We start from the raw sequence: 23,917 nt of genomic DNA, 5'->3' as shown, positions 1-23,917 counted from the left end.
GACGATTTTACGATTAAATTAATCTTATCATTCTTGTCTAACCAATCCAAGTATTTTCATTCAATCCTTTACTCATTAAGAATATGACTTGCCTCTGATATTAATCAAGTCTCCGAATGCAGCTGTGCCCGAAACGAGGCCGCAATGCTGGGTTAGACACAATCGCCCTTTGATCCGAATGTAACGAATTTATAGTTCACAGTATTGCAGTAGGTAAAGAAAACGGATGTGTTTATGGGCTCTGTTCTCGGTAACTTTTATATTTGTGTCTATTTTTAGAAAGCATTATTGACTCCGAAGAATTTTTGTTATGATGGGTTACTAACGTTAAAAGAATAATGCACTTTGGGCACTTGCACTTGGAAACATTGGCGGATTTACCAATAGGCCAAGTAGGCCAATGCCTATTGCAGATTTAGAGGGGCGGCAAATTTAGCAAATTTTCTTTTACAGGAAAAAAATTACAATTATAGGCCTACGTATACACAATCCATACATAAATAAACGATTAATAAACGCACTGTAATATATACTTAGGTACTTGTGTGATCATGAATTTTAAAATATTCCAATAGCGTTTCAATAAAAATAAAATAAAAATACTCGTAACACAGGATCTTCGGAGCCTAGCACGAGCACCATCTCACCACAACTTCGCGTATATTGTCTTACAGGGTGGCCCAGAAGAAAATTCACTTTTTAAAATTCAAGGAAACGAAAACTGTACATTTTTGTAGAACTTTAGCTATTGCAATTTAAAGGAAATTTAGTGCAATTTATTTTAAAATTTACTATCTTTTGTAAATTTTATCGTAAGTACCCTTGACGTTTACAACATTGGGTCAACATACATGAAAATTTTGGAAAACTTTCGTAAGCGCTCCTGCACACGACGCCGCTACCACGCCGCCACCGCGCCGTCGCCGCGCCTTTGCATTGTTTATACGCGCCGCGTGAACACCGCTGCCGCGCCGCCGCCGCGCCGCGCGCGAAAATATGCTTTGACGGCGCGGTGGCGGCGCGACGGCGGTTTTACTCGGTGCGTATGAACAGTGTAGCGGCGCGGCGACGGCGCGGCGGCGGCGCGGTGGCGGCGTCGTGTGCAGGAGCCCTTAGAGTTACCTCAAAATATTCAGGATGGATGAATGCTGCAGAGGTTTTGGATTATTAGAGTACCTACTCTGCTCATAAGGTAACCCCACAAAAAGAAGTCTGCTCGAATGAGATTAGCGCTTCTTAGAGGCAGTGAGATTTCACCCCTGCTTAATTGGTTTATTGCATTGAAAGGATGATTAATTTTTGAGAGAGCTATACTGGTAGGCTGAAAAGCTTTTTGATTTCAAAGCTGCAAGATTCGCAAGGTTATGACCGGAGCACTTGGTTTCATCAAGATGGGGCTGCGTGTCACACTTCAACTGAGAGCATTTAGATGGTAAGAGACATGTTCCCACAAAAAAATAATTTCAGGCAGGGGTGACATCTCCTGGCTACCAGAAAGCCCTGATCTCACTCCAGAAAATTCTTTTTTGTGGTGTTACATTAAGAAAAGAGTATACTTTTACTTGAAAAGAGTATAATCCAACAACCATGCAGCAACAGAAGCTGAGCATTCGGCAAAAAATTTAAAATAGGTTTCGAGGTGATTCTGACGAACGCATTCCAAGATTTTGATGTATGTTGATCGAATGTTGTAAGCGGCAAGGAAATCTCCTGGGCGATGTAATTTAATAAAGGTAAATTTAAAAATAAATTGCATTAAATTTTCTTTAAATTGCAATAGTTAAAGTTCTATAAAAATGTACAGTTTTCGTTTACTTGAATTTTCAAAAGTGAATTTTCTTCTGGGCCACCCTGTATTACAAAGCCTTGGTCTTTCTGTTTACCTTTAAGTAGTTCTTAGCTAATTATACTGGATATAGCACTTCGCATGGCTCTGTGCACACCGGTGACAAATTGTTCAGTGAGAGAAGCTTTTCTTGCTTAAAACGGGTTAAAAACTATCTACGATCTCCTTTAAGTCAAGAAAAGCTTAATATCATTAAGTTCACAATCATACTAATAACGGGATTAAACTAACGTATTGAATTTCAAAAGTCAGTATAGGCCAGTAGAATTAAACACAAAAATGAACTAAATCGGAAATAATTCCTACTAAAGATTTTAGTGCTTTAATGGCTTCATTAGTTGCCCATAAAGACTCTCCTAGGTTTTCGACTTCGACGGAGTTGTGCTTAAGTGGTGGGGGCCCCCAAAAGGGGCGCTTTTTCGGTTTTCCGGTTATACCGCGTAAAGGACTTAGCCTATCGAAAAGTGGTCTTCCTGACGGTTGAAGGGAATTTAATCCTGCATTAAATAAGACCAAATTCATATGTTTTGAACAAACCGTTCTCGTGCAAATGTTCGGCAAAGTAGAAAATATGTGTATAATTAATTACCCTCTCCACGTCCAATGGCTCGCTACCCGCAGGCTTCCAAGTCTTGAAAAGGAGCGCCTAAACCAGTGTAACCCTATCAAGGCTTACGAGCTAGATGCGCCTATCCTTATTCGTCCCAGCCGTTCCTTAACTGCGGTTGCTGCACCTCTTCCTGGCACTCACCTGAACGACTCTGTGTTACCTACTGTGGCTGCCCCTCTTCCTTGTATCCTCCTGCACGACTACGTTGCCTAGCCGTATTCCGATTTAAGGTTCAACGCCAAAAATCAACAACAACAAGTTTATATTAAAACGCTGAAGAGTTTTTTGTTTGTTTGTTTGTACGCACTAATCTCAAGAATTACTAGTTTGATTGAAATAATTATTTTTGTGTTGAATAGCTCATCAATTGAGGAAGGCTATAGGATATATATAATCACTCTACGACTAATAGAGGCGAAGCAGTAAAGAAAAATGTTGCAAGCACCGAAAATAGTATTTAAACTATTTTCACGCGTACGAAGTTGATTTTGTGGCGTCGAACCTTGGAACAGGCATATGGCTAAGCAATGCAATCGTACAGGAGGGTACAAGGAAGAGGGGCAGCCACATTAGGTAACACAGAGTCGTTCAGGAGAGTGCCAGGAAGAGGTGCAGCAACCGCAGTTAAGGAACGGCTGGGACGAACAAGGATAAGCGAATCCAACTCGTCAGCCTTGACAGGGATACGCTGGTTAAGGCGACCCTTTACAAGGCTAGGGAGCCTACGGGTGACGAGCTATTGGACGTGGAGAGGGTCATTAATTATACACATATTTTCTACTTTGCCGAACAAATGTTCGGCAAATGCACGAGAACGGTTTGTCCAAAACATAATATGAATTTGGTCTTATTTAATGCAGGATTAAATGCCCTTCAACCATCAGGAAGACCACTTTTCTATAGGGTAAGTCCTTTACGCGGTATAACCGGAAAACCAAAAAAGCGCCCCTTTCAGGGGCCCCCACCACTTAAGCACAACTCCGTCGAAGTCGAAAACCTAGGAGAGTCTTAATGGGCAACCAATGAAGCCATTAAAGCAATAAAATCTTTTGTAGGAATTATTTCCGATTTAAAATCTAATTCTACTGGCCTAGTAGGGGCGGCAAAAATTGAATGGCCTACTAGCGGCAAATTTGTAAATCCGCCACTGCTTGGAAAAATTGCAGCCATTATTTATTACGGAAAGATAAATAAATTAAAATGCCAGTGTCAATTTTCACATTTTTCAAGAGTCGACATCCGTGTTGATTTTTATAAGTTTTGTTTTTTGCGTAGGAGGAAGTATGAAAGCTCTATCGCACTCGAAATTGAGGTACTTATAATAGGTGAACTTAATAATGCAGTGTGGCAGTCTCTACCAGTTAACTTGTTAAAATCAATAATAATATTATTTGATGATCACTTCATTAATTGACATTAATCTTAATCACAAATAGAACGAACTTACTGTCAATTTTATTACTCTACCTACGATATAGCCTCATGTCTACGAGACTGCATTGGACGCAATCGCAGCTACTCGAGCTAACAAGGTTTATCGACTAATGAAAAAGGAAATGGCTGGAAAATCCGGGATAATCTTGTTACTTCTCCGTGGCTGTGGAAGGTACAAATTTCATAAAGCGCCGCAACTTCTACGATGTGTGTAGTCCAGTAGTTTCTAATTGAATTTTCATTGCGCCTATTATTGCGTAGAAGATCGCAGTTGATTTTTTTACTCGGTTGTTTTCTAAAATATAATTTTACGGCCGCTCTTAGTCTAGGGTCACTGCATCTTTCGCAGGTTCGATTCCAGCAATGTTTAGGTGCATGAACGAACATATTATCCAATTTCTGTTGAAAATTATTGATTATCAGTTTTATGACTGGTGCAATAAAGTCTATCCATTCTTGTGATTCACAATCTTGTTAGTAAATAAACTTTATTATTATTAAACCTATGTGCTATGCAATATGCTGCTAAAGGGGCGCAATAAAGGTAAGTACAGTGCATATTTGATCAATAACAACATGCCATTAGGCTTGCTGACACTGCCGCAACTCGCTTCTTTTGAAATAAAACTTGAATAGCATGCGTCACGAATATAGTCGTAATGGCAGATTTCTTTTCCGAAAGACCCTGACGTATCAATAATACTTTCATGCAACTTAAGCGTTTCCCTTCGTTTCAGGCGCATTCATTACTATGCCCTAAATGCAATACCATGTAGTCCACGATAAAGTTATGCTATCTTGGTCACAAGTTATTTTTTTCTTAGTATTGTTGTTTCTATGGCATCATGATAACTTGAAAAGAGGGTTGTGTAGTTTTGTCGCAAAATGAGATGTTAGTTAGTGTTTAGCGTAATGTATTTTCAGTATTGTCCTCTTTAGTTACCGTTTGGCATAGGCATGCAATATTGTCTAAAATAAAACTGTATGCAAATATTACTCAATGTAAATATATTTTTATGTTAGTAGATATTTTTTCGCATAGCATTGGTTAGTTGTACAAATTACAGGTACATGCGTACTGAAGAAATGCTGTGTACATATCAAAGAAACAATGTAGTACACTAACGATATACTTATAATAATAATTAAAACTTCAATTAACAAGGAATGCTAAAATTACACAAACACCAAAATAAGAAATAATTTTATCACATTTTATGCTAAGTACTTTAAGGTCTCTTTCAAATAAGTCGTTTTGAGGCAGATGTAGGTAGTCATTTGCAAGACCAATTCCTAAGTACCTTTTGGTCAGTAAAATTGTCCTTTTTAGGGTTCCATAGTCCTTACAAGGAACCCTTATTATTCCAACAGTTTTTGTACAATTTTCCGTGTGCAGTCCTGCAAACAGACCACTGACATCCAGCTCAACAAAACGTTTTATTTAAAAAAATTCCAAAACGCTAAAGATACTCATGAAAAGCTGTCTGAAAAGTTAACATACATTATGCTCTGGATTTGTCTGATTTGATGAACTTGTCCAAATCAGCATCGCTGTTGGGGTCGACTTGAGACAGTTGTCTGAAACTCTCGTCATCTACGAAGCATATCTCATGGCCGTCAGGGTCTGCGAGGATGATGACCCTGACTGTGGCTTTTCCAGGGGTGTCGAGGGATATGAGGGGTGTGAGGATGGTTCCGTTGGCTTCTTGGATCTTCTTGTCGATGATCGGCTGGACATCGAATGGGCAGGCGAAGGCGATGCGGCCGTATGCCTTCGCGCGGTTCACGGGGCCACCTGTTTTAAAAATATTGGTTAATTATTTTATTTCTTGGATAGAATTTCTCATAAGCTTGCAGTTTGCAACCCGACCGACTGCGCATCTGGCAGCCGTGACGTTACATCGACGTTCTGGTACATATGGAGCGAAATCAGCCTTAAGACACAACAGTATCGAGCTTGATGTATCGTCATGTACAACAGCTACTTAAGTATACATATTGGGATCTTTTAAAACTGATGAACAGGAAAACGTCGAATAATTCTACTTTGAGATAATGGTATGACTTTGCTGTAGTAGTTTTTCCAACCTGTCTTTAAACCTGTGCAAACATTCACGAATAATATCCACATAACTCATAAAACTTGACTGAAGGTCCATGTCACAAATAACGTTATTTAGTTGCAATAAACATCAAAGAAAACGGTTGTAACCTTGACGACGCTTTGTTCAGTCAACCATGCAATTGATGCAATCAAGCTATTTATAGAATAATCTACTGAAAATACTGGGACATAAGATTTAGAATAAGATTTTATATTGCGACTGCAAATGACGATTTGTTTGTGTAAGTAATTGGTGCAATAAATAATAACAAAATATCTTACTTATTTCAACTAATTCCAATTTTGCTTGGTCCTCGCTGAACCCAAGGATTACAGATTTGTCGGTTTTTTCGAAGATCTTCAGTGTGAGGAGACCATTCCAGTACGCAATGGACTTGGCCAGATTTGAACTTGCGAGCGACACCTTTACGACAGGATCTGAAAAGAATAAAAATTATTATCATTAGTTGGTTGTACCACAAAGTCAAGATAAACCTGAAAATTGTCTGTGACCATAGTTAAAAAGGGTAGAGAAGCTATAGTAAGCAAAATTCTTGTTTTGGAAGGAATTAAAACTTAAGTTCGTTGCTGCGTTAAAACGGTTCTGTCATCTAACTAATCTATTAAAACATGCAGCAAAATGAAAGTGCGAGTGTTCGGATCGCGTTAACTAGTGCATAGTTGCCTGACAGATGGATGTCTGATGTTGGAATGTTTGAAAATGTTCAAGGAACCCAACAATCTTAATTTGAGTGTCTCCAATACAAGAGAGCGTCATCATCCATAGAAACACTTATAATGTCAATAAGTATGGTGCAACATTGTATACAATCCTTACTCTTATCTTTGATAACGAAATCCTATAATATAACAATATTTTGTCATGGAAAAATTTAAGGTACATTTAAGGATATATTTATCGCTATCTTAGTGTAATTGTATAAGTGTTTCATAAATCTTAAGTGTTTAATTAATAGCGTCGCAATTAGCCAATATAATAGCGATGCAATGCTAAAACAACAACAAATAACAACCCAAAAGTTCACCCGCCGACCTTCTGTCATAACTGTGAGGTGATGAGAGAAGTAGAAATTGTAATTCAAATAAAAAATAAAATTAAATAATACGAACCTCTAACCATTGAAAATGGTCTAAATTTCTAATAGTATAAAATGATCTAAACTTTTACCGGGCGCCTATTACGTGACAGATACGGAACAAGAGAGATAAAAACGTTCTTCGTACCGTTTATATTTACCCTACATCCAAACTTATCACAACAAGAAATAAATTTTATAATCTACTATCAGCTTTAAAAAGTGGCCGACGTGTTTTCCCGATGTCTGTACAATTTGATCATGATAATGATAGTGTACAAAATATTAAAATATCAATACAAAAAGTGTTGAGGCAGAAGTACACAACATTGTGTGAAGCTTAATTTACATAGCATGCAGTTTAGCACACTTTTTGTTTCCTTACATTATAGGTACAACATAATAATATACAATAATTAATTTGGCTTGTCTAATGAAATAAGATCATAATATGCTATTGAATTACATAGTTATTATGACTGAGCCGAAGAAGCTCAATGCGTAAATTAGGAAGGCCAAAGTTGCATGCATGTCATGATGAATAGGCAGATGATGACTCAAAGTCGATTCTGTTTGTCATCACAACTTTATAAAAGTGTGACAATTGAACTATATAACTTATCAATTTCTCCTTAAATTTCAGTATTCTACTGTTTTAAAAAGATGTTGTCACAATGACATGGCTTTATAGAGCCTGTACCTACTCTATCTTTAGTTAAAATAAGTGGATAATACTTAATCTTGAACAGTGCAGAGAAATTATCATAACTGTTATCACTATGAATGGAGATAACTGTAAGGTAATTTATTTATGCACCACAAGTGACATAGTCTTCTCTGAAAACACAGTTTTTTAAGATCACTAGTTTAGCCTTACATACGTGATCGGTTTTCAAAGGGTTAATATTCTAATTATTATACATCAATGCTCCCAAGAGCCCATTTCTGGGCGTGCTCCCTGCGTGTCCCGTCTTCGTATATTCAGACTGAAAGCGTCCCTAGACGTTAAATTCACGCCACGTGTTGATCGCATGTCCATGGCGTGCAAACTATACCAATTTATGGAAGGCGCTACATGGACGCAGTGGTATTGGCGTGATAGTTGTATCGCGATTACATGGTGTATATCATATCTTTAGATTTCCAAGTACTTGCTTTGTAAGCTGGTGGCTTTTTAAGTGCTTCTTCATAGACCAAAGGGGAAACTTTAAAGGGACAATATATCACAATGGATTTAAGGGAACCATGAGTCGGTCCCAAGAATAGAGTGGAATGTAATTAAGGACAATTGTAAACCAGTCATTACACACACAGCTTTGCTTCTAAGTCCCATGTGTGTACATGAGTTTACATGACCATTGACCAAGCATGAAGATAAAATAAATAATCTTAACAATAAAAGATAATAAGGCCTAATTATTAAAATCAGTTTGATTTATCAAGATTATGATAAGAGACCAATAATAAAATTATTATTGAGATAACAGTCTAATCATTATTCTTCATTGATTACTATCTGTCAATCAGATAAAAATCTCATTGATTGAGAAAACTGTGTTATTTTAAATTAGAATTCATTCAGATAAATAATATACCAAGAAGGATAAATGTTGCAAGTAATTTAACTATCTGCAGCCACTTAAAATAAAGTACTTCAATCTATCAAATCATAACAATGTTTTGTAAATATCTTACCCTTATCAACTGGCTGTGGCTTATCAATAATGAAGAACTTGTAGCCGCCAGGTGCCTCTAGGTACTTGACTCCGTTCTGTTCTTTTACAGGCCAGTTATTTGCTGCTGCCCTCTTGAGACTCTCACTGGACTGTATCGTCAGGCCGATGAAATCATTTCCCAAGTCATAATGTGTTATTCCATAGTTATACGTGAGCTCCACAACAAAATGAGTGTCTTCTGGTCCGTAACCAATCATGGTTTTACTCCATCTGTTAGCATACGGTCTGGAAAACAGGAAAAACAATATTATTTATTGAGTCAGGTAGGTACAGACATAGTAAAAAAGTTAGGTGATGTAAATTTTATGACTAGACTGACTCCTTTTTGTCAAGCCAATGAATCATTCCCATAGTCATGTGTTAAATATTTTTCATACAAAAATAACAATCAAGTCTCACCCATTGCAAGCTGCTTCACAGCCTTCACTGAATTCTTCATGACGCAAAACCTAATAATGAACAAATCATCTTGGTTAATATTGAAACAGGAAATAGATACGAACAAACCATATATTATTTTACTGTAAGTAATATTAATCAGAGTTAGGTGGCTACACTCACATTGAATAGTTTCTTATTGGAAAAAGAAGACTTAAATTAATGCAATTGCTTAATTTGTCACAGAACCACATGAGAACGAACAAAATACACTATGTATATTGCAATTAGCTACACATAATTTACCGGCAATCCTGACTGAGTGAGTACTGAAAAGTCGAATGATGACCTTGATTTAATTTTTATGAGAACTAGTTTGAACAACTGCTTATTTTGAACAGTTAATTAGAGAGCCAATGGGTCCTTTTTTAAATTATTCGATCATTCTAGAATCTAGATAAAGTTTAAGTTATTTACCTTCATTCCCAGGACATCTCGGTAGAATTTTGCGGTGAGTGTTCTATCCGCAACTTTGAACACAAAATGCAGTGCACGGCCGGTAATAGACATATTGAAAGTAAAATTTTTAAAAAAGTAATGAGATTACAAGTTAATTTAAATTACAAACGTTATTATTAGACGATTATTAAAAGAGGAAAAAGTGCGATGGTACAACTGCACTCATCGACGCGTAAAAAAGAACTGTCAATGTCAATGCCAGTCAGTCATTCATCAACGTCAAATTGACACTTGATAAGACAAAGAGTGATGTACTTACACAAGTTACTTGGAATCGATTATGATCTCAATTGAAATCACCAGTGCTAGTGACTCACCGAAGTAAGTCAGTCTTGGACTCTTGGGAGGTAGTATTTCTCTGACTTTATATTTGTAATGTAACAACAGATGTAAAACCTAACTAGATTTCTTCGTAACTTGCGTTACGTTTCACGTACATACGATTACTTTACTTACGTTTTAATTAAATTGTTAATACAAGTATTTCGTTTTGATGCTAAACTATTGTTGTAGTTTCGTTTTTTTACCATTTGATTTAATCGATAGGATATAATAAAAGTATTTGAATATTCAATTTGAATAATTTGGAAGTGCACATCACTAAAAAGCGCGGGAAGAAAAAAAGGCGGTTCTTGGCGGTTGGCGGGAAATTAGAGTTCATGTTAGCTTTCAATTTTTATGTTTTGTTTTGTGTTTATTGGATTAATATTATGTTATTTATGTCTATCAGCAAACGTACATTAATAACTATTTAATTCACTATTTACTTATCTACTCTGCCGGTAAGTAAGTATTTAATTCTTGCTACAGGATCTTTTTTACGTAAAGTAGCGAGCCATAAAAAATACTACATTACCCAAATCATAATGAAGAATGTTCACTAATTTTGTTTTTTAGCTTTCTGTATTCTCTGTTAAAAATAAAAAATACACGTGAAAGAATTATTTCGATACGTCAATTAGTTTCCAAGATATTGAATTTTAAAAGTGCGGGCGGCGGCCGGCCCGCCATTTTATGCGCGTGACGTCATATTACAACGACTGGCTCATATTTGTATGGGTGGAATCTTGCAAACTGAATTAAGACCCACTTCCAGGCAACCGATTAAGCTGAAATTTCGCAAACACATGTGATTTGGATGACCATGCAATATTATGATGACATGGAGCTGATCTGATGATGGAGCTGGAAGGTGGCCATAGGAACTCTATAATAAAACGACTTAAATGCATCGAGTTTGAGCTCGTTCGTTTTGTATTGATGAGTATTTTAATTCTATATAGTAATCGGGGTCTAATAATGGAGCTGGAAGGTAATTCGCAATAAAACGACACAATCGCATCAAGTTTGGGTTTGGTTCAATTTTAATTTCTGTGATGGGTCCGGGTGTTAATATGTATAATAAGTTTGTATTTACAAAAAAAAAATTATTTAAGTATGTTTATATCCGTTTTCTAGTGAGTGGACGCTGTGAATGTACGTCACACGGGGTCACGTGACCGTCGGCGGGACTCAATATTTAAGCGAACTTTGAATGCCTATAAAATCATAACTACTGGGTATTTTTGAATGAAATAAAAACTAATGTATTTGTAAATGTAAAAGCTTAACTGTAACATAGGTTTCAAGTGATTTTGCATACCTAGTAACATTCTCAATTCACCAACATTATATCCTATATTGGGAGCATACGCTGACAAACTTTCAGCTTTTATAAAATGACGTAAGTCTGGCGTTCACTAGCTCTTAGTCTACTAGCCACGAGTCACATAGCTTGTTACAATCAGCACTCTTTTACGAATACGACCGTCAACAGACATAGTCTCTATAAATAGTCGTAGATCGATTGCATTCCTTTCAGCCCAAAATGTCACATCAGATTGTTTGGGGTTCCAAGAGATGGCGATAACAGCGTTCGGTATTATGCCGCCTGGTGCCTTGAGCGACCGCTTCTCTAGCTGAATGTCTAGCCACTGGTGATAAAGTACCTATCTGGAGCCCACTTTAGGTTAATCCTTTAATTATTCAGTATGATTATAATCATCTTAAATCGGTCTCTGGAGGTGAGTAGGACTGAACGATATAAGGATAGGATATTCTAAGGAAATCAGGATACCGTTCGTCTTATCCCTAAAACAATTTAATAATCAAAATCCATTATTCAATCATTCACATAAAAACTACATATAATTTCATACAGAAATACGGTTAAATATATTTTCTCTTAAATCTATTCTACATTCATAATTTCGTGGGTATTTTTTTTTACATTTTCCCATAATATGCAATAAATATAATCTTATACAAATCTCATACATAGTACGTGTTACTAACGATTTCTATTGTTTATTATTTGTAAATAGTTATTTTGTCCTCGTGATTATATTTATCAGGTATTCCGTTCGTTCAGGATATGATTCGGCGGCGATATTATCATGTCTTATCTTAGTTTTGTTCATCATATTTCTATTACAATTTAGTTAATATTAACAAAACTGTATAACTATAGGTACGTAGTGTAGGTAAAAATAACATGATCGCTAAGGTAGCACGTACATTTGTGTACAAAATAATTTGTGAACATTTACTAGAAAGCGAAATAAAATTATGATTTAACAAATAACAGCACTTTAACATTTTACCGACTAGATCAATTCACAGCTATGCGCATCTGATGCGCAGCAACAATCCTTCAAACATGCCATATATTTTTTAAAAGAGGCAGGTCTTTAATTAACAAATAATTGAAGTTTGCATCAACTAGGTAACTAACTATAGACTTTAGTACAGACGCCGGCACACCCAGCTTTTAAACCTGTGGCATTTTATGTACTTGTAATAGATGCTATTTTGCGACAAAAACGAAAAATGATGTGCTGACGGCTGCACTAACAACTTAGTTTAAAATGTTTCAAGTTAGATTTGTTACTTCTAATGTGCACTTGACTGTACCGGAATTCTAGCGTAAAATTAAAACTCGGACTAAAATAATAGCAATAGATAATAAAACTTTTAGACACCTTTACAATTGACTATGATACGACAGCAAAGAAGCCAGGCAACGTAAAATATACAGCGAGTTTTTTTTTCATTCAAAATGCTCAAACCACTAACATACAAAACAAGCAACTCTAATGTCCTGAATTCTATCTAATTTCTTATTTATTTATTAATTTTTAAACAATTTGAATGAATAAAATAACTCCCCGTATATTTTGGCGTAAAATGTATAGATACTCGTAATTAGTAACAATTTCTGTAGTTTATTGAATAAATAGCTTTGTGTTTATGTTTTTATGAAAATATATAAAATATCTGCTGATAGAAAAGCTTTCTTAGAAAAATAAATATTTCCTAGATATTTGACACCATTATCGTGGCGTGTGTTTTGGGCCTCTATGTTATCTTTTTGTAACTTGAGAATTTATATTTGAATTAAACTTGAAATAACCCAGTGGACTAAACATTTTAAGGCTTTTGTGCCATTTCATTTTATGGAAAGAAGTAGATATAGACAAAAACAGCTTAGGCCACGCGACCATAATTGCTTTCCTTCAAAACATCACACCAAGTACTACTATAAACTTTACATTACAGAAAATATTACAAACAAGTGTTTAATATACACAAAATAAATAAAAAAGCGTTTAGCATTAAGCGCACAAAAGCGTAAATACGTACAATACAAATACTCTAGATTGAAAATTTCGAATAAGACTAACAGTAGGTAAGTATAAATATTCAGTTGGTTGATAATAATTAACAATATGTATATTAAAATAAATAAATTGTGATATTTTAAGAGCGAAATTTTCAGTCTAGATCAAGAAACAGACATCAATACGTAGCTATAGTAAAATAAAGTCATGTCATTAGCGCGTGTTTCAATTGTTTGGTTTTTCCTTGTCGTTGGTTTCTTTTTCCTTTTCCTTTTCTTTCTCTTTTTCTTTCTTCTCCTGAAGTTGTTGCAGGTGGGCCGGCAGAGCTTTCAGTATGGCGTGCACCTAAATGAAGAAAATGTAGTTTGAATTTACACAATGGCTTATTCAGGGTGGTAAGAAAAATATGTCCTTTGGTAAACATCATCATCACCATTTCAGCTTTTCGCAGTCCACTGCTGAATGTTAGCTTCCTAAAGAACACCAAAATAAAGCACGATCTCCCCCTTTTTTACCCGACTGCGCACTGACGCAAAGGAGTGGTAAGTAATGTGTTTAACATTCTATGTATGTTTTCATTTAGCCGTTGCCAGCTTTCTTCTTGAGGTCGTCCATCCATGGAGCAGGTGGACATCTCACGATACGTCTGCCGAGATCGCGATCTTCATTCGAGAAGTTTTTTTTCTCACTCTCGGCTAAGAGACAAATAGACCTTAAAGTACAAACTTACCTCTTCAGCAACAGCCATGAGAACGAACTCGAACTGCTGCTTGGTGGCCACGGTGCGCGGGCGCTGGTCCCTTATGTGCTCTAAGGTGGCGGCTATGTCGATCTCCTTCGCGCCCTTCGCCATCCGGTTCAGTACCATGTCGATCAAGCAATAGGTCCCCGTTCGCCCAGCTCCGTCACTAGAATATTTAAAGTGAATTTTGCAAGACTTTGCTCTTACTTTAACTTGCTTTCTTAGATCATGTACGAGTAGAAGGAATATCATATTAATACAGTGTGAGTCACGTTAAAGTGTACATATGAAAATATGTGAAACTAGACCTATTTTTATCGACAAAAAAGAGGTCAAAAAATTTTTGAGATTTTTTTTTATTTTTTTATAGAATTTTATTTCTTCCAATTACTTCTCGTAAAGAAAACGTAATAACTTTTAAACTAAGAGGTATATCCTGATAAAATAAAAACAGTAATAACGCTAAATAATAGGCGATACTAAAAACATACATAAAATACCCAGAAAATGCCAACAAATAATAAAAAATGATACTTTTTGAAAAAAAACTGCTTAAAAATTCGTATTTTTTTGGTTATTTGATAAATTTCTCAAAAAAATGCCCCTATAATAGGTGGTTTTTATTACTTTGTATTATTCTCTATCGTATTATCTTTGTAAAATCAAAAATCGCATGTCTCTATCCCTATCACAACATTTGCTATGATCGTTTGAACTAAGCCTCTCCGGGCGCGCCATTCAACGCTTCGTTAACAACGAAACTGCAAATGGCTCTAGATTTGTAATTTTGATAAAGACAAGTTAGATTTCAAATAAAAACCAAAGATTTCGAAGTAAAATAAGCATTTTAGTTAAAATTAAATTTGTCTCTACCTGTAGCGGAGAATAATGTTGTGGCAGGCCTATGTTCAAACGATCATAGCAAATGTTGTGATAGGGATAGAGACATGCGATTTTTGGTTTTACGAAGGTAATACGATAGAGAATAATACAAAGTAATAAAAACCACCGGTTATAGGGGCATTTTTTGGAGAAAATTATCAAATAACCAAAAAAACACGAATAAGCAGATTTTTTTCAAAAAGTATCATTTTTTATTATTTGTTGGCCTTTTTTGTGTATTTTTTTAGTATCGCCTGTTATTTAGCATTATTACTGTTTTTATTTTATCAGGATATATCGCTTGGTTTAAAAGTTATTACGTTTTCTTTACAATAAGTAATTGGAAGAAAAAAAAATCTATAAAAAATTAAAAAAAAATCTCAAAAATTTTTTGACCTCTTTTTTGTCGATAAAAATAGGTCTAGTTTCATCTATTTTCATATGTACACTTTAACGTGACTCACACTGTATATTAGTAATGTATGTCCGAGGTCCGTGTATAGGTATTCGTCTTTCTTGTATTAGAATCTGTTCTACTTTATGTTTTTCGATATCCTTATCCTGAAAATCAAGATTATCCAGCCTAATTTTCCCGAAATTAGAAAACTGAAGATTCAGAATTGAAGATACACTAGGGATCAAAATGGACCGACAAGTAAATTTTCTTTATGCTGTTGTACATGTATTGTTCTACGTGACAATGTCCGAGAAACAATATTGTAGCGTGTCTTCGTGCAGTTTCGATGAATGAAGTGACACTCATTGCAACATTTTGTCCCTTATTACATATACCCGAGGCTTTATTATCGGTTCAGACATCAGGATATGAACAAGGCTGGGAATTTGTTTCTTGAATTCGAAGTAGTTTGATACCAATCTGATAGGACTGATAGTGCGATGTTACGTCATAGTCTCGAATATCTTATCTGTCATATGATGTTGAGATCAGACAAGATTTCTAATAGCATTTAGCATAGATATTATGTATGGGAAGTTGGAACGATAATCAGTAACCTACCTAAGCATTGTCACGTACTTGATAAGCATTAATGAGTTGTCATTGCTTTGTTTCTAAAAACATTGAGTCCATTATGTACGAGTAAGTATTAATTAGTATTGACTATAATGTACCAATTTCTTATTTCACTTTACTTAAGTAATATGCGATTACTTCAAGTATTCAAACACTTCTCAAATATTTATTAGTTTTAGTCCCCGGATATTACAATTTCAGTTGCATTTATAATCAGTTGAATCATGTAGTAGATTAAATTTTATATTTATAAAAATAAATAATACTGAACATTGAGAACCTCATAAAAAACAAGAAACAAAGAACTTGCCTGCAATGCACCACAATCGGGCAGGATCGTCCTCGGTAAGATTTGTTCACTTTCCTGTAAAAAACATTTTCAGCAATTAACATCCATTATCATTATCATTGAGCATTATTTAAAAGTCAAGCGCAAACGATTTTAGTCAAGAAAAGTATTCAAAGTGGTTCTTTACCTTCTAAACTCGAGCAGAGCCTTCGTCGAAGATGGCACTCCATTCTCGGGCCAGGAGAGGAAGTGGAACTGGGTGACGGTGCGCGTCTCGCCCGTGCGTTGGTTCTTCAGGTAGAAGCTGCGGACCAGGTAGTCATCGCACCAGATGTGCTCGCTCACTAGGTGGACCTGGTGATGGAAAATTTAAAAAAATATTAGTAGGGAATTATTTGCCGAGTTCAGTGTCGCCGCAGTCACTTCTTTTCCCAGGCATCTTTTTCATTCTTTTGGAAATAAAAATAATGAGTCTCTAAGTTTGTTGGTTTAAATGTTATTCATAGACAAGAAATGTTAGCCTAGTCATCATAACTCACTTTTTAGTTTTTGAGCAATCAGAATTTTAACCAAATTAGACCCATTGTTCGTGTGGAAACAAACCCCAGACAGAACTCTTAAGTTAGAGAGAGACCCGTCTCTCATAGCTAGATCACAAATGCGTCTTACCTCATAGATGTGGTACAGTTCCGAGCCTTCCTCCGGCCAGTACCGGTGGCAGAGCTGCTGTCCGTTCTCGGTGAGGCGCGTCAGCATCACCATGACGACGCTGCCCTGCTCCCACACCATCTGCCAGAAGTCGGGCGCCGTGTGTGCCAGCGGACCGGCGGCGGCGATGTACGCCGGGTTACGGGGGTCGTGATCCGTCTGCAACAAGGACAATGTTTAACAGTAATTTGTAGGCATTTTGGAAATACATTTGGAGGGAAGTCGAACCTTAACCTCTAATTCCTCCTACGTTATTCTGATTAATTTCGTTGCGGGTCCAATGACAGTCCCCAGCGGGACATAGTTACTTGACCTTCACTGGCTGGGTTTTTATTGGCGGTCAAGCTGTAGATCCTGGCTACACAGGAGTTGAAGCGGTGGGAACGAGAGGTGAGAGTAGTCCCGTAATTAAGTTATTTATTATTTTTACTTAATTTACTTTTGCTTCTTTATTGCACGAAATAGTGTAGACCTAAAACAGTTGGACTTAATACTCAAAGCCTTACGTGGTTACATTGGCCATTCAGTCAGTACCATGGTACTTCCACTATATTATCTTCAAAAGAAGATTCAACTCACAACTCTTAGCAAAAGCTAAGAGATACAACAATTATAAAGTTCGAAAATTGTAGTGTTACATTATCAAACGAAACTGCACATTTAGCAACTTACAATAGTCGAAGCATTGATGTAGTCAGATCCGAGATGGTTGGACAGGGTGTTGAGGGTGACCCGCGAGTGGTCATACGGCAGGACATCAGCATATCGGTTCTTGCCGGTGTTGTCTTGCTTCAGGGCAGCGACCGTGGCGCAGGGCTCCGCTTCATAAGCACAAAGCGCACGCCACTCTTGCTCCAGGCGATCCTTGTTGCGGAGGTGATCTTCCATGTAGGCCTAGCACAGGAGATAATAATCAAAATCTTTTAAGAGATAATAAAGAAAAAAGGTCCATTAACAAAGATGGTAGAGAGGACAATACCGTCTCCATTGAAATAGGATGAATAAGAAACTTACCAAAACCATGTGTCCAGTGGAAATATCCATGTTAGTCAGAGCTGGTTCTTCACTCCTGCAAATAAATTATATTTCGATAATATTATTTTTTAAAGAAAAATACATGCTAAGATCCTCGGTTCACTCTGTTCGTATATTACTATACAGCATAGAAACTACGGACTAAAGGACAATATAAAATATTATGTTGCACATCAAGATGAAGTTCAGGTCCTTTGAGGGCGAGTTAGAACCGGGGTCACGCGACAGACAGACATCTCCGCTACAATCACTTGCTGGCCAGTCTTCGTACTCGCGTAATATTGACATCATACGGAAGGAAAACAAAAGAACTCGCTCACCAGGATGAAGTACTGGACCTGGTCGAGGGAGAGTTCGCATCAGGTTCGCGCGACAGCGAGGTGATACGCTGCGGCGGTTCGGTCGGGTGCGGCGCGGCTGCGGTCGCCTGCTGGCCAGTCCACTTGCCCGACATGCGGGCACGGCACAGCTCCTGCAACGATCAGCTAATGTTGATCACTGGTTCAACTTATAGTACTACCTAAATAGTGCTATTACTATGGACTAAAGTAAGCTCGCACTAGATTGATTTACTATAATATTGTGATTGAATAATAAAGTGAAATAAAGCCGCTGTGACTGAGTGTGTATTTCTCGAGTAAAAACACTATGGCTATTGGACTCTTTCGTATCTTTGTGACATTATTGATTTTGGTAATTAGCTTTAGCACCTATTATGCTAATTAATAAAGCCTAATATGTTATTCTTAGCGCACAAAATACAAAACCACCTATTAAGTAGGCATAACATAATTATTTAATTACTAGTATCATAAATAAGTATTATTAGTAAAATAATAAGTGATCTCTATGCAGAACAATTTAAATAAGTAAAATGAGTAAGTATGTAAAAAATGAAGACTAACTAGTAGCTCGCTTTAGTTTGTAGTCGTTCATAATTTATATACCTCTATTGTTACCTGGTAGTCCATTTTAGCCTCAGCATCAATTTCTGCTGCGGAAGACAGACCTTGCATCTTCCTCTTAGAGTTGAAGTCTCGTTTTAGAAGGACGGCAAAGATGACCGCCCCTACTATCAAAACCGCCAGGCTGCCCACCAAAGCCAGCAGTACTGGCAACTCCAGACCAAAGAACAAGGTCTCCGGAGACTCAATATGGCGGATCACGGGACGCTTGCTCTGTGAAATGGACTGATTTTTAGATTATGTTAGGTGATTTTTCAGTTTCAATTTGTTCTTTGGCTACCTAATTAAACATTTCTATACAAACTTACCCGATCACCAACGCCAGTCGACAAAACTTGAGCGCCCGTTTCTCGACGCAGGTCTTCTTTGATATCATCTGAAAATAAAAGATTAATTAGATTTTCGCATTATTTATCTAATTTTTGATTCTTAATTTAGAAAAATTTCTTACCAACACGTCGAGCGACATCCACGGCGTTATAACCTTTGTTGTTCTTTTCTACTTTGAAAGTAACTTCACCTCTGTCAACCCTGTAAGCAAAGTAAAAGAAAATATTCAATTCCTGTTTCCATCTTTCGTGAAATACATAATAATTCACAAGCAATTTCAACTTACCGAGGGTTGGTAAAAGTATTTTTTTCCAATCCGAGCATTTCTTCAAGCCTTGATATGAATGAAATGCCTTTCTCCCAATCAGTTAGGAATCTGAAGCAAAAACAAAACAAAGTTCAAACTCGGGACTTAGTTATTTATTGAATGTTAGAATTTAGTAGAGCTTTACCTGTCTTGGAACAAGACGTATGCGTAAGAAGGGTCATAATCGTAATCATTGTGGTCATGATCATGCCCATGTGGTGATTTCTGAGCATCAGCCGGCCCGTGAGCTGGAAAGAGAATAATTCTCCATGGAATCAATCATAACATTCTACAAGAATTTGCTGATCACAACATTTATACAAAACTGGGAACATGCACATTATAAAAACAAAGCTTAGCAAGGTTTACATAATTTCCTCATGGTTTTGAAAATTACAGTAGGTACTTATACCTAATGCAATAATTGCCTTTCAAAATGAAAACTTTGCAGATCATGTTAATAAAATAGATATGAATATAATTATTAGATAAGTAGTAAGTACACACAGAACTAGGTATTATTAGAAATTAATATTTAAAGGGGTGTAGAATAAATAGAAAAAAGTAGAGGTCAATATTTTATACAAGAAGCGTGTATTACAGACAGACATCTAACATTTATAAAATAGAAACATGAACGACATGAATAATGTAAGAAAAATGATCACGACAATAACAAAATATCACCCATCCCACAAATTAAAATAAATAAGTGAAGATAGGTATGTAATAGACAACACTTAAAAAGGAAGACCGTAAATAAATAAATAACCATAAAATACATGCTGAATGTGACAAAGAAAATAAGATGTGCTCACATAGGGAAACATTTAGTGCAATATTCTAGACAAATGTAGAGTGCATCGAAATTTTAGGAAGGGCATTTTATATTCCATTGGAACATAATATTGTTTGTCTGGAGGGTACATTGACAATATTCTAAAACAAACTATCTCAGGCTATCGTGACACTAACCTGTCACTGATTTATTGTGGTATAAAATCTTTAACGTTTTCGCGTCCAGGCGAGGCCCGGGCTTTTTAACATCGTCTCTTTCCCTACGTTTAAATCCCCATTCGTTATTAAGGAAATCTTGAATTTCTTCAGAATAAAATTTGGGAGTATCACCTGAAACATGGTCGGTATCTGTAACACCATCGAGCCGGTGTGTGTGTGTCGGGGCCGAGCCATTCGGGTTTAGGGGGCCTATGTGACAGAGATCAGTCAGAAAATAAAATAAAATCGATTAACATAATAAACAAAGAAGAACAATCATGTTTGGTATTTAAAAGAATGAGTGAGACAATGCTGCTGCGTCGAATAACCTACACTGCAAATAAAACAATAAAGCAACATAAATTATTTTCTTTACATGATATTTTATGGCTCTCATTTTTGGTAAACATAACTCACCCTGCACGTCATCAGCTTTCAAGGGGCCACCTTCTGCGTATAAGGCGCCTTGTGGTTTCAATTTAGAATTAATGATTTCTCGCCAGTAATTCATTAAGTACTCCATATTTTTAGAAGGTTTCCCATCCAGACCTATAGGGCCATCTGAAAAAGTTCAATAAATTAATGAGTAGGTACTTATAAAGTTTTATTTCTTGTCAAACCATCAAATTAAACTCAAGGTACCTTTTGAATGGTAGGGATCTAGTTCGCCACTTCCAGCATCAAATGGAATTTCGTCCAAGCCGTCTTCGTCATTATAAATTCTCTGTTCCGGCATTTCCACTGCTTCATATTCAAAAGGGAAGTTTTTCTCAGCAAAGCTTTGCTTGTATTTTTCTAAAGCGTTCGAACGGATTTCAGCATCTAAAGGTGAGAATCTATTTCCGGTAATATATTCCGCTGTGTACGGCGGAGGCTTTGTTTTAATTTTCCTGAAATGGGCGCCCAGGCGTTCTTCGTCTGAGAAGGATGCGACTTCGTTATCTTTCTCCGCTTTCGGAAGGGATTTCTTATCTTTGTCTATCATTACATTGGGGACCGTATTGTCACTATCATGGGCCTTTGCCTTTTCAGCTTGTATCCTTTCCCTAAATCCTTCAAAAGGCAGTATGACAGGGGACTCCTCTTCTTGTGTGCTCATCATCATCAAGTCACGTAATTTATCACTTGGATTTTCGTCATTATTGAGTTCATCTTCATTTTCTGTAATCACAATATTATCTTTAGACTCCCGCAGTTTAAATCAATACTTAATACAAGAGACTGTTATTACCTTTAGCCATAAGATATGCTATCGGATCTTCATCGGGGGTCAATGGGGGGTTGTATACTTCGTTTGCGTAATCAGAATCCGCAATTTGCGAATTCGGCGTAAAACGCACAAAGGCTGTCTCATCAGGCTCAACCTAAAATATAATTCAGAAATTATAGATCGAAATAGCATAGATAAAATTGTTTTCATTGTGATTAAAACGTGACTTACTTCTGTATCGTCCTCTCCGTCTCCAATGTTTTCAGAGCTTAGTTTTGGATCAACAAAGTGTTCACATATCTTGGTGTTCACTATGGATGGATCCCTGAAATTTCACGACGATATTGAAAGTCTAAAGTTATCAGTTAGAGGCATATTTGCATACCCTGCAAAAGGTCAGTGGTAGTATTAATTAGAGATGAAACGGATAGTTGTTTGGCCGGATACCGGATACCGGATATCCGGCGAGCTGCTAGGCCGGATAGCCGGATATCCGGCGGCCGGATAGTTGGCCCATTATCACGTTGCCTGTCGTGACAAGTTTAGCGCCGCACAGGAGCTTCGAACGCGATCAGTGGGTCTACTAGACTAGACAAGTCACACTTTTCGAAAATCGAATCCGTCCGAATAGAATGTCAGATTTTTCCACTTGTCTAGGGGACAGATGAATTCGGGCGATTTCGGTTGCCATCGTGAGTGTGCCATTGAATACCGAAAATCAAATTAGTTTACTTGCTGCGTAATCTGACTGAACTGCTACATTTCATCAGACTCAACTGCATGATGTCATCAGACCATCAGTAAAAAAAAGATCGCCTATTTTCGATCGATCGACATTAACAGATATTTACTATTTATGTATTCGTCATTACAGTGAATAAGAAATAAGTTTTTTGAAAGGCCTTAATAAGGCTTTTTGTAACTTTTTGGACTTTCAATAAAAGTATAGGTAAGCCATTTTATTAATATTTACCTCAAAAGATTAATGTATTTAATTTTATTATAGGAATATGTCATAGTTTTTAAATATCCGGTATCCGGACGGATAGTGAGTTACTATCCGGTATCCGGCCGGATAGTAAATTTAGGCCGGATATCCGGCCTACCGGATAGTTACCGGATATCCGTTTCATCTCTAGTATTAATAGAAATAGGTAGGTGGACGCAGGGTCGGACTGGGCCGGAAGGGCCCGGGTGGCTGATTGCAATCCCGAGGCCCGAGACTAGATCATGGTGATGGGATACTATCGAAAAATACTGAGATACACAAATTGAGATAAACAAACTGTAAAAAATTTATTACAATACTAAAATAAAGTAAAATAATAAGTAGGTATTTACTAATAACAAATAATAATATAAAGCTAGCCAATCAACATTTTTTTTAAAACAGGAGAACTTTCAGCTAAGCAGTTAATGACTCGATCGTAAAAGCTGCTGTTTTCGTAATCCTTGTTTAGATCCGATTCTGTATTTAATACAGTGTGACTTACGATAAAGTGCACATATGAAATTAGGTGAAACTAGATCTATTTTTATCGACAAAAAACAGGTCAAAAATTTTTTGAGATTTTTTTTAAATTTTTTATAGATTTTTTTTCTTCCAATTACTTATTGTAAAGAAAACGTCGTAAATCACTTTTAAACTAAGAGGTATATCCTGTAAAAACAGTAATAATGCTAAATAACAGACGATACTAAAAAAATACATAAAATACTCAGAAAATGCCAACAAATAATAAAAAATGATACTTTTTGAAAAAAATCTGCTTTTAAAATCGTGTTTTTTTGGTTATTTGATTAATTTCTCCAAAAAATGCCCCTATAACAGGTGGTTTTTATTACTTTGTATTATTCTCTATCGTATTACCTTTGTAAAACCAAAAATCGCATGTCTCTATCCCTATCACAACATTTGCTATGATCGTTTGAACTAAGCCTCTCCGGGCGCGCCATTCAACGCTTCGTTAACTACGAAACTGAAAATGGCTCTAGATTTGTAATTTTGATAAAGACAAGTTAGATTTCAAATAAAAA

General features: G+C 36.5%; 3 protein-coding genes across 10 annotated transcripts in view; 1 reads left to right on the top strand and 2 right to left on the bottom strand.

Annotated features, from left to right (window-relative positions):
• Positions 1–23,917, top strand: part of LOC135071956 (DNA-directed RNA polymerase II subunit RPB11) — a 212,472-nt gene that overhangs the window by 174,557 nt on the left and 13,998 nt on the right. The window lies entirely within an intron of this gene.
• LOC135071947 (glyoxalase domain-containing protein 4) lies at positions 5,308–9,901 on the bottom strand. Its single transcript, XM_063965843.1, has 5 exons — positions 9,683–9,901; positions 9,227–9,276; positions 8,787–9,052; positions 6,277–6,432; positions 5,308–5,685 (listed from the first exon to the last, which is right to left on the bottom strand). Exons 1-5 carry the CDS (start codon positions 9,773–9,775, stop codon positions 5,393–5,395), a joined length of 858 nt encoding a protein of 285 aa, XP_063821913.1. The 5' UTR covers positions 9,776–9,901; the 3' UTR covers positions 5,308–5,392.
• Positions 11,847–23,917, bottom strand: part of LOC135071955 (receptor-type tyrosine-protein phosphatase N2) — a 29,505-nt gene continuing 17,434 nt past the window's right edge. For 3 of the 8 annotated variants that reach the window (XM_063965853.1, XM_063965850.1, XM_063965852.1), the window contains 18 exons: positions 22,112–22,205; positions 21,902–22,034; positions 21,313–21,831; positions 21,088–21,231; positions 20,650–20,880; positions 19,820–19,922; positions 19,654–19,743; positions 19,489–19,568; positions 19,346–19,413; positions 19,020–19,262; positions 18,393–18,544; positions 18,052–18,106; positions 17,710–17,931; positions 16,999–17,196; positions 16,517–16,683; positions 16,351–16,404; positions 14,114–14,291; positions 11,847–13,728 (listed from right to left, as the gene is read on the bottom strand). In XM_063965853.1, the coding sequence (XP_063821923.1) occupies positions 13,609–13,728; positions 14,114–14,291; positions 16,351–16,404; positions 16,517–16,683; positions 16,999–17,196; positions 17,710–17,931; positions 18,052–18,106; positions 18,393–18,544; positions 19,020–19,262; positions 19,346–19,413; positions 19,489–19,568; positions 19,654–19,743; positions 19,820–19,922; positions 20,650–20,880; positions 21,088–21,231; positions 21,313–21,831; positions 21,902–22,034; positions 22,112–22,205 (2,851 nt within the window). In that variant the 3' untranslated portion in view covers positions 11,847–13,608. The remainder of the gene's footprint in view (positions 13,729–14,113; positions 14,292–16,350; positions 16,405–16,516; positions 16,684–16,998; positions 17,197–17,709; positions 17,932–18,051; positions 18,107–18,392; positions 18,545–19,019; positions 19,263–19,345; positions 19,414–19,488; positions 19,569–19,653; positions 19,744–19,819; positions 19,923–20,649; positions 20,881–21,087; positions 21,232–21,312; positions 21,832–21,901; positions 22,035–22,111; positions 22,206–23,917) is intronic. The other 5 variants (XM_063965855.1, XM_063965854.1, XM_063965857.1 and 2 more) reach the window with 5 other exon arrangements.

The sequence above is a fragment of the Ostrinia nubilalis genome, chromosome 5 (assembly GCF_963855985.1).
Source record: "Ostrinia nubilalis chromosome 5, ilOstNubi1.1, whole genome shotgun sequence".
NCBI classification, from domain to species: Eukaryota; Metazoa; Arthropoda; class Insecta; order Lepidoptera; family Crambidae; genus Ostrinia; species Ostrinia nubilalis.
The sequence above is the reverse complement of the archived record's forward strand: the minus strand, read 5'-3'. Positions and strand labels throughout refer to the sequence as shown.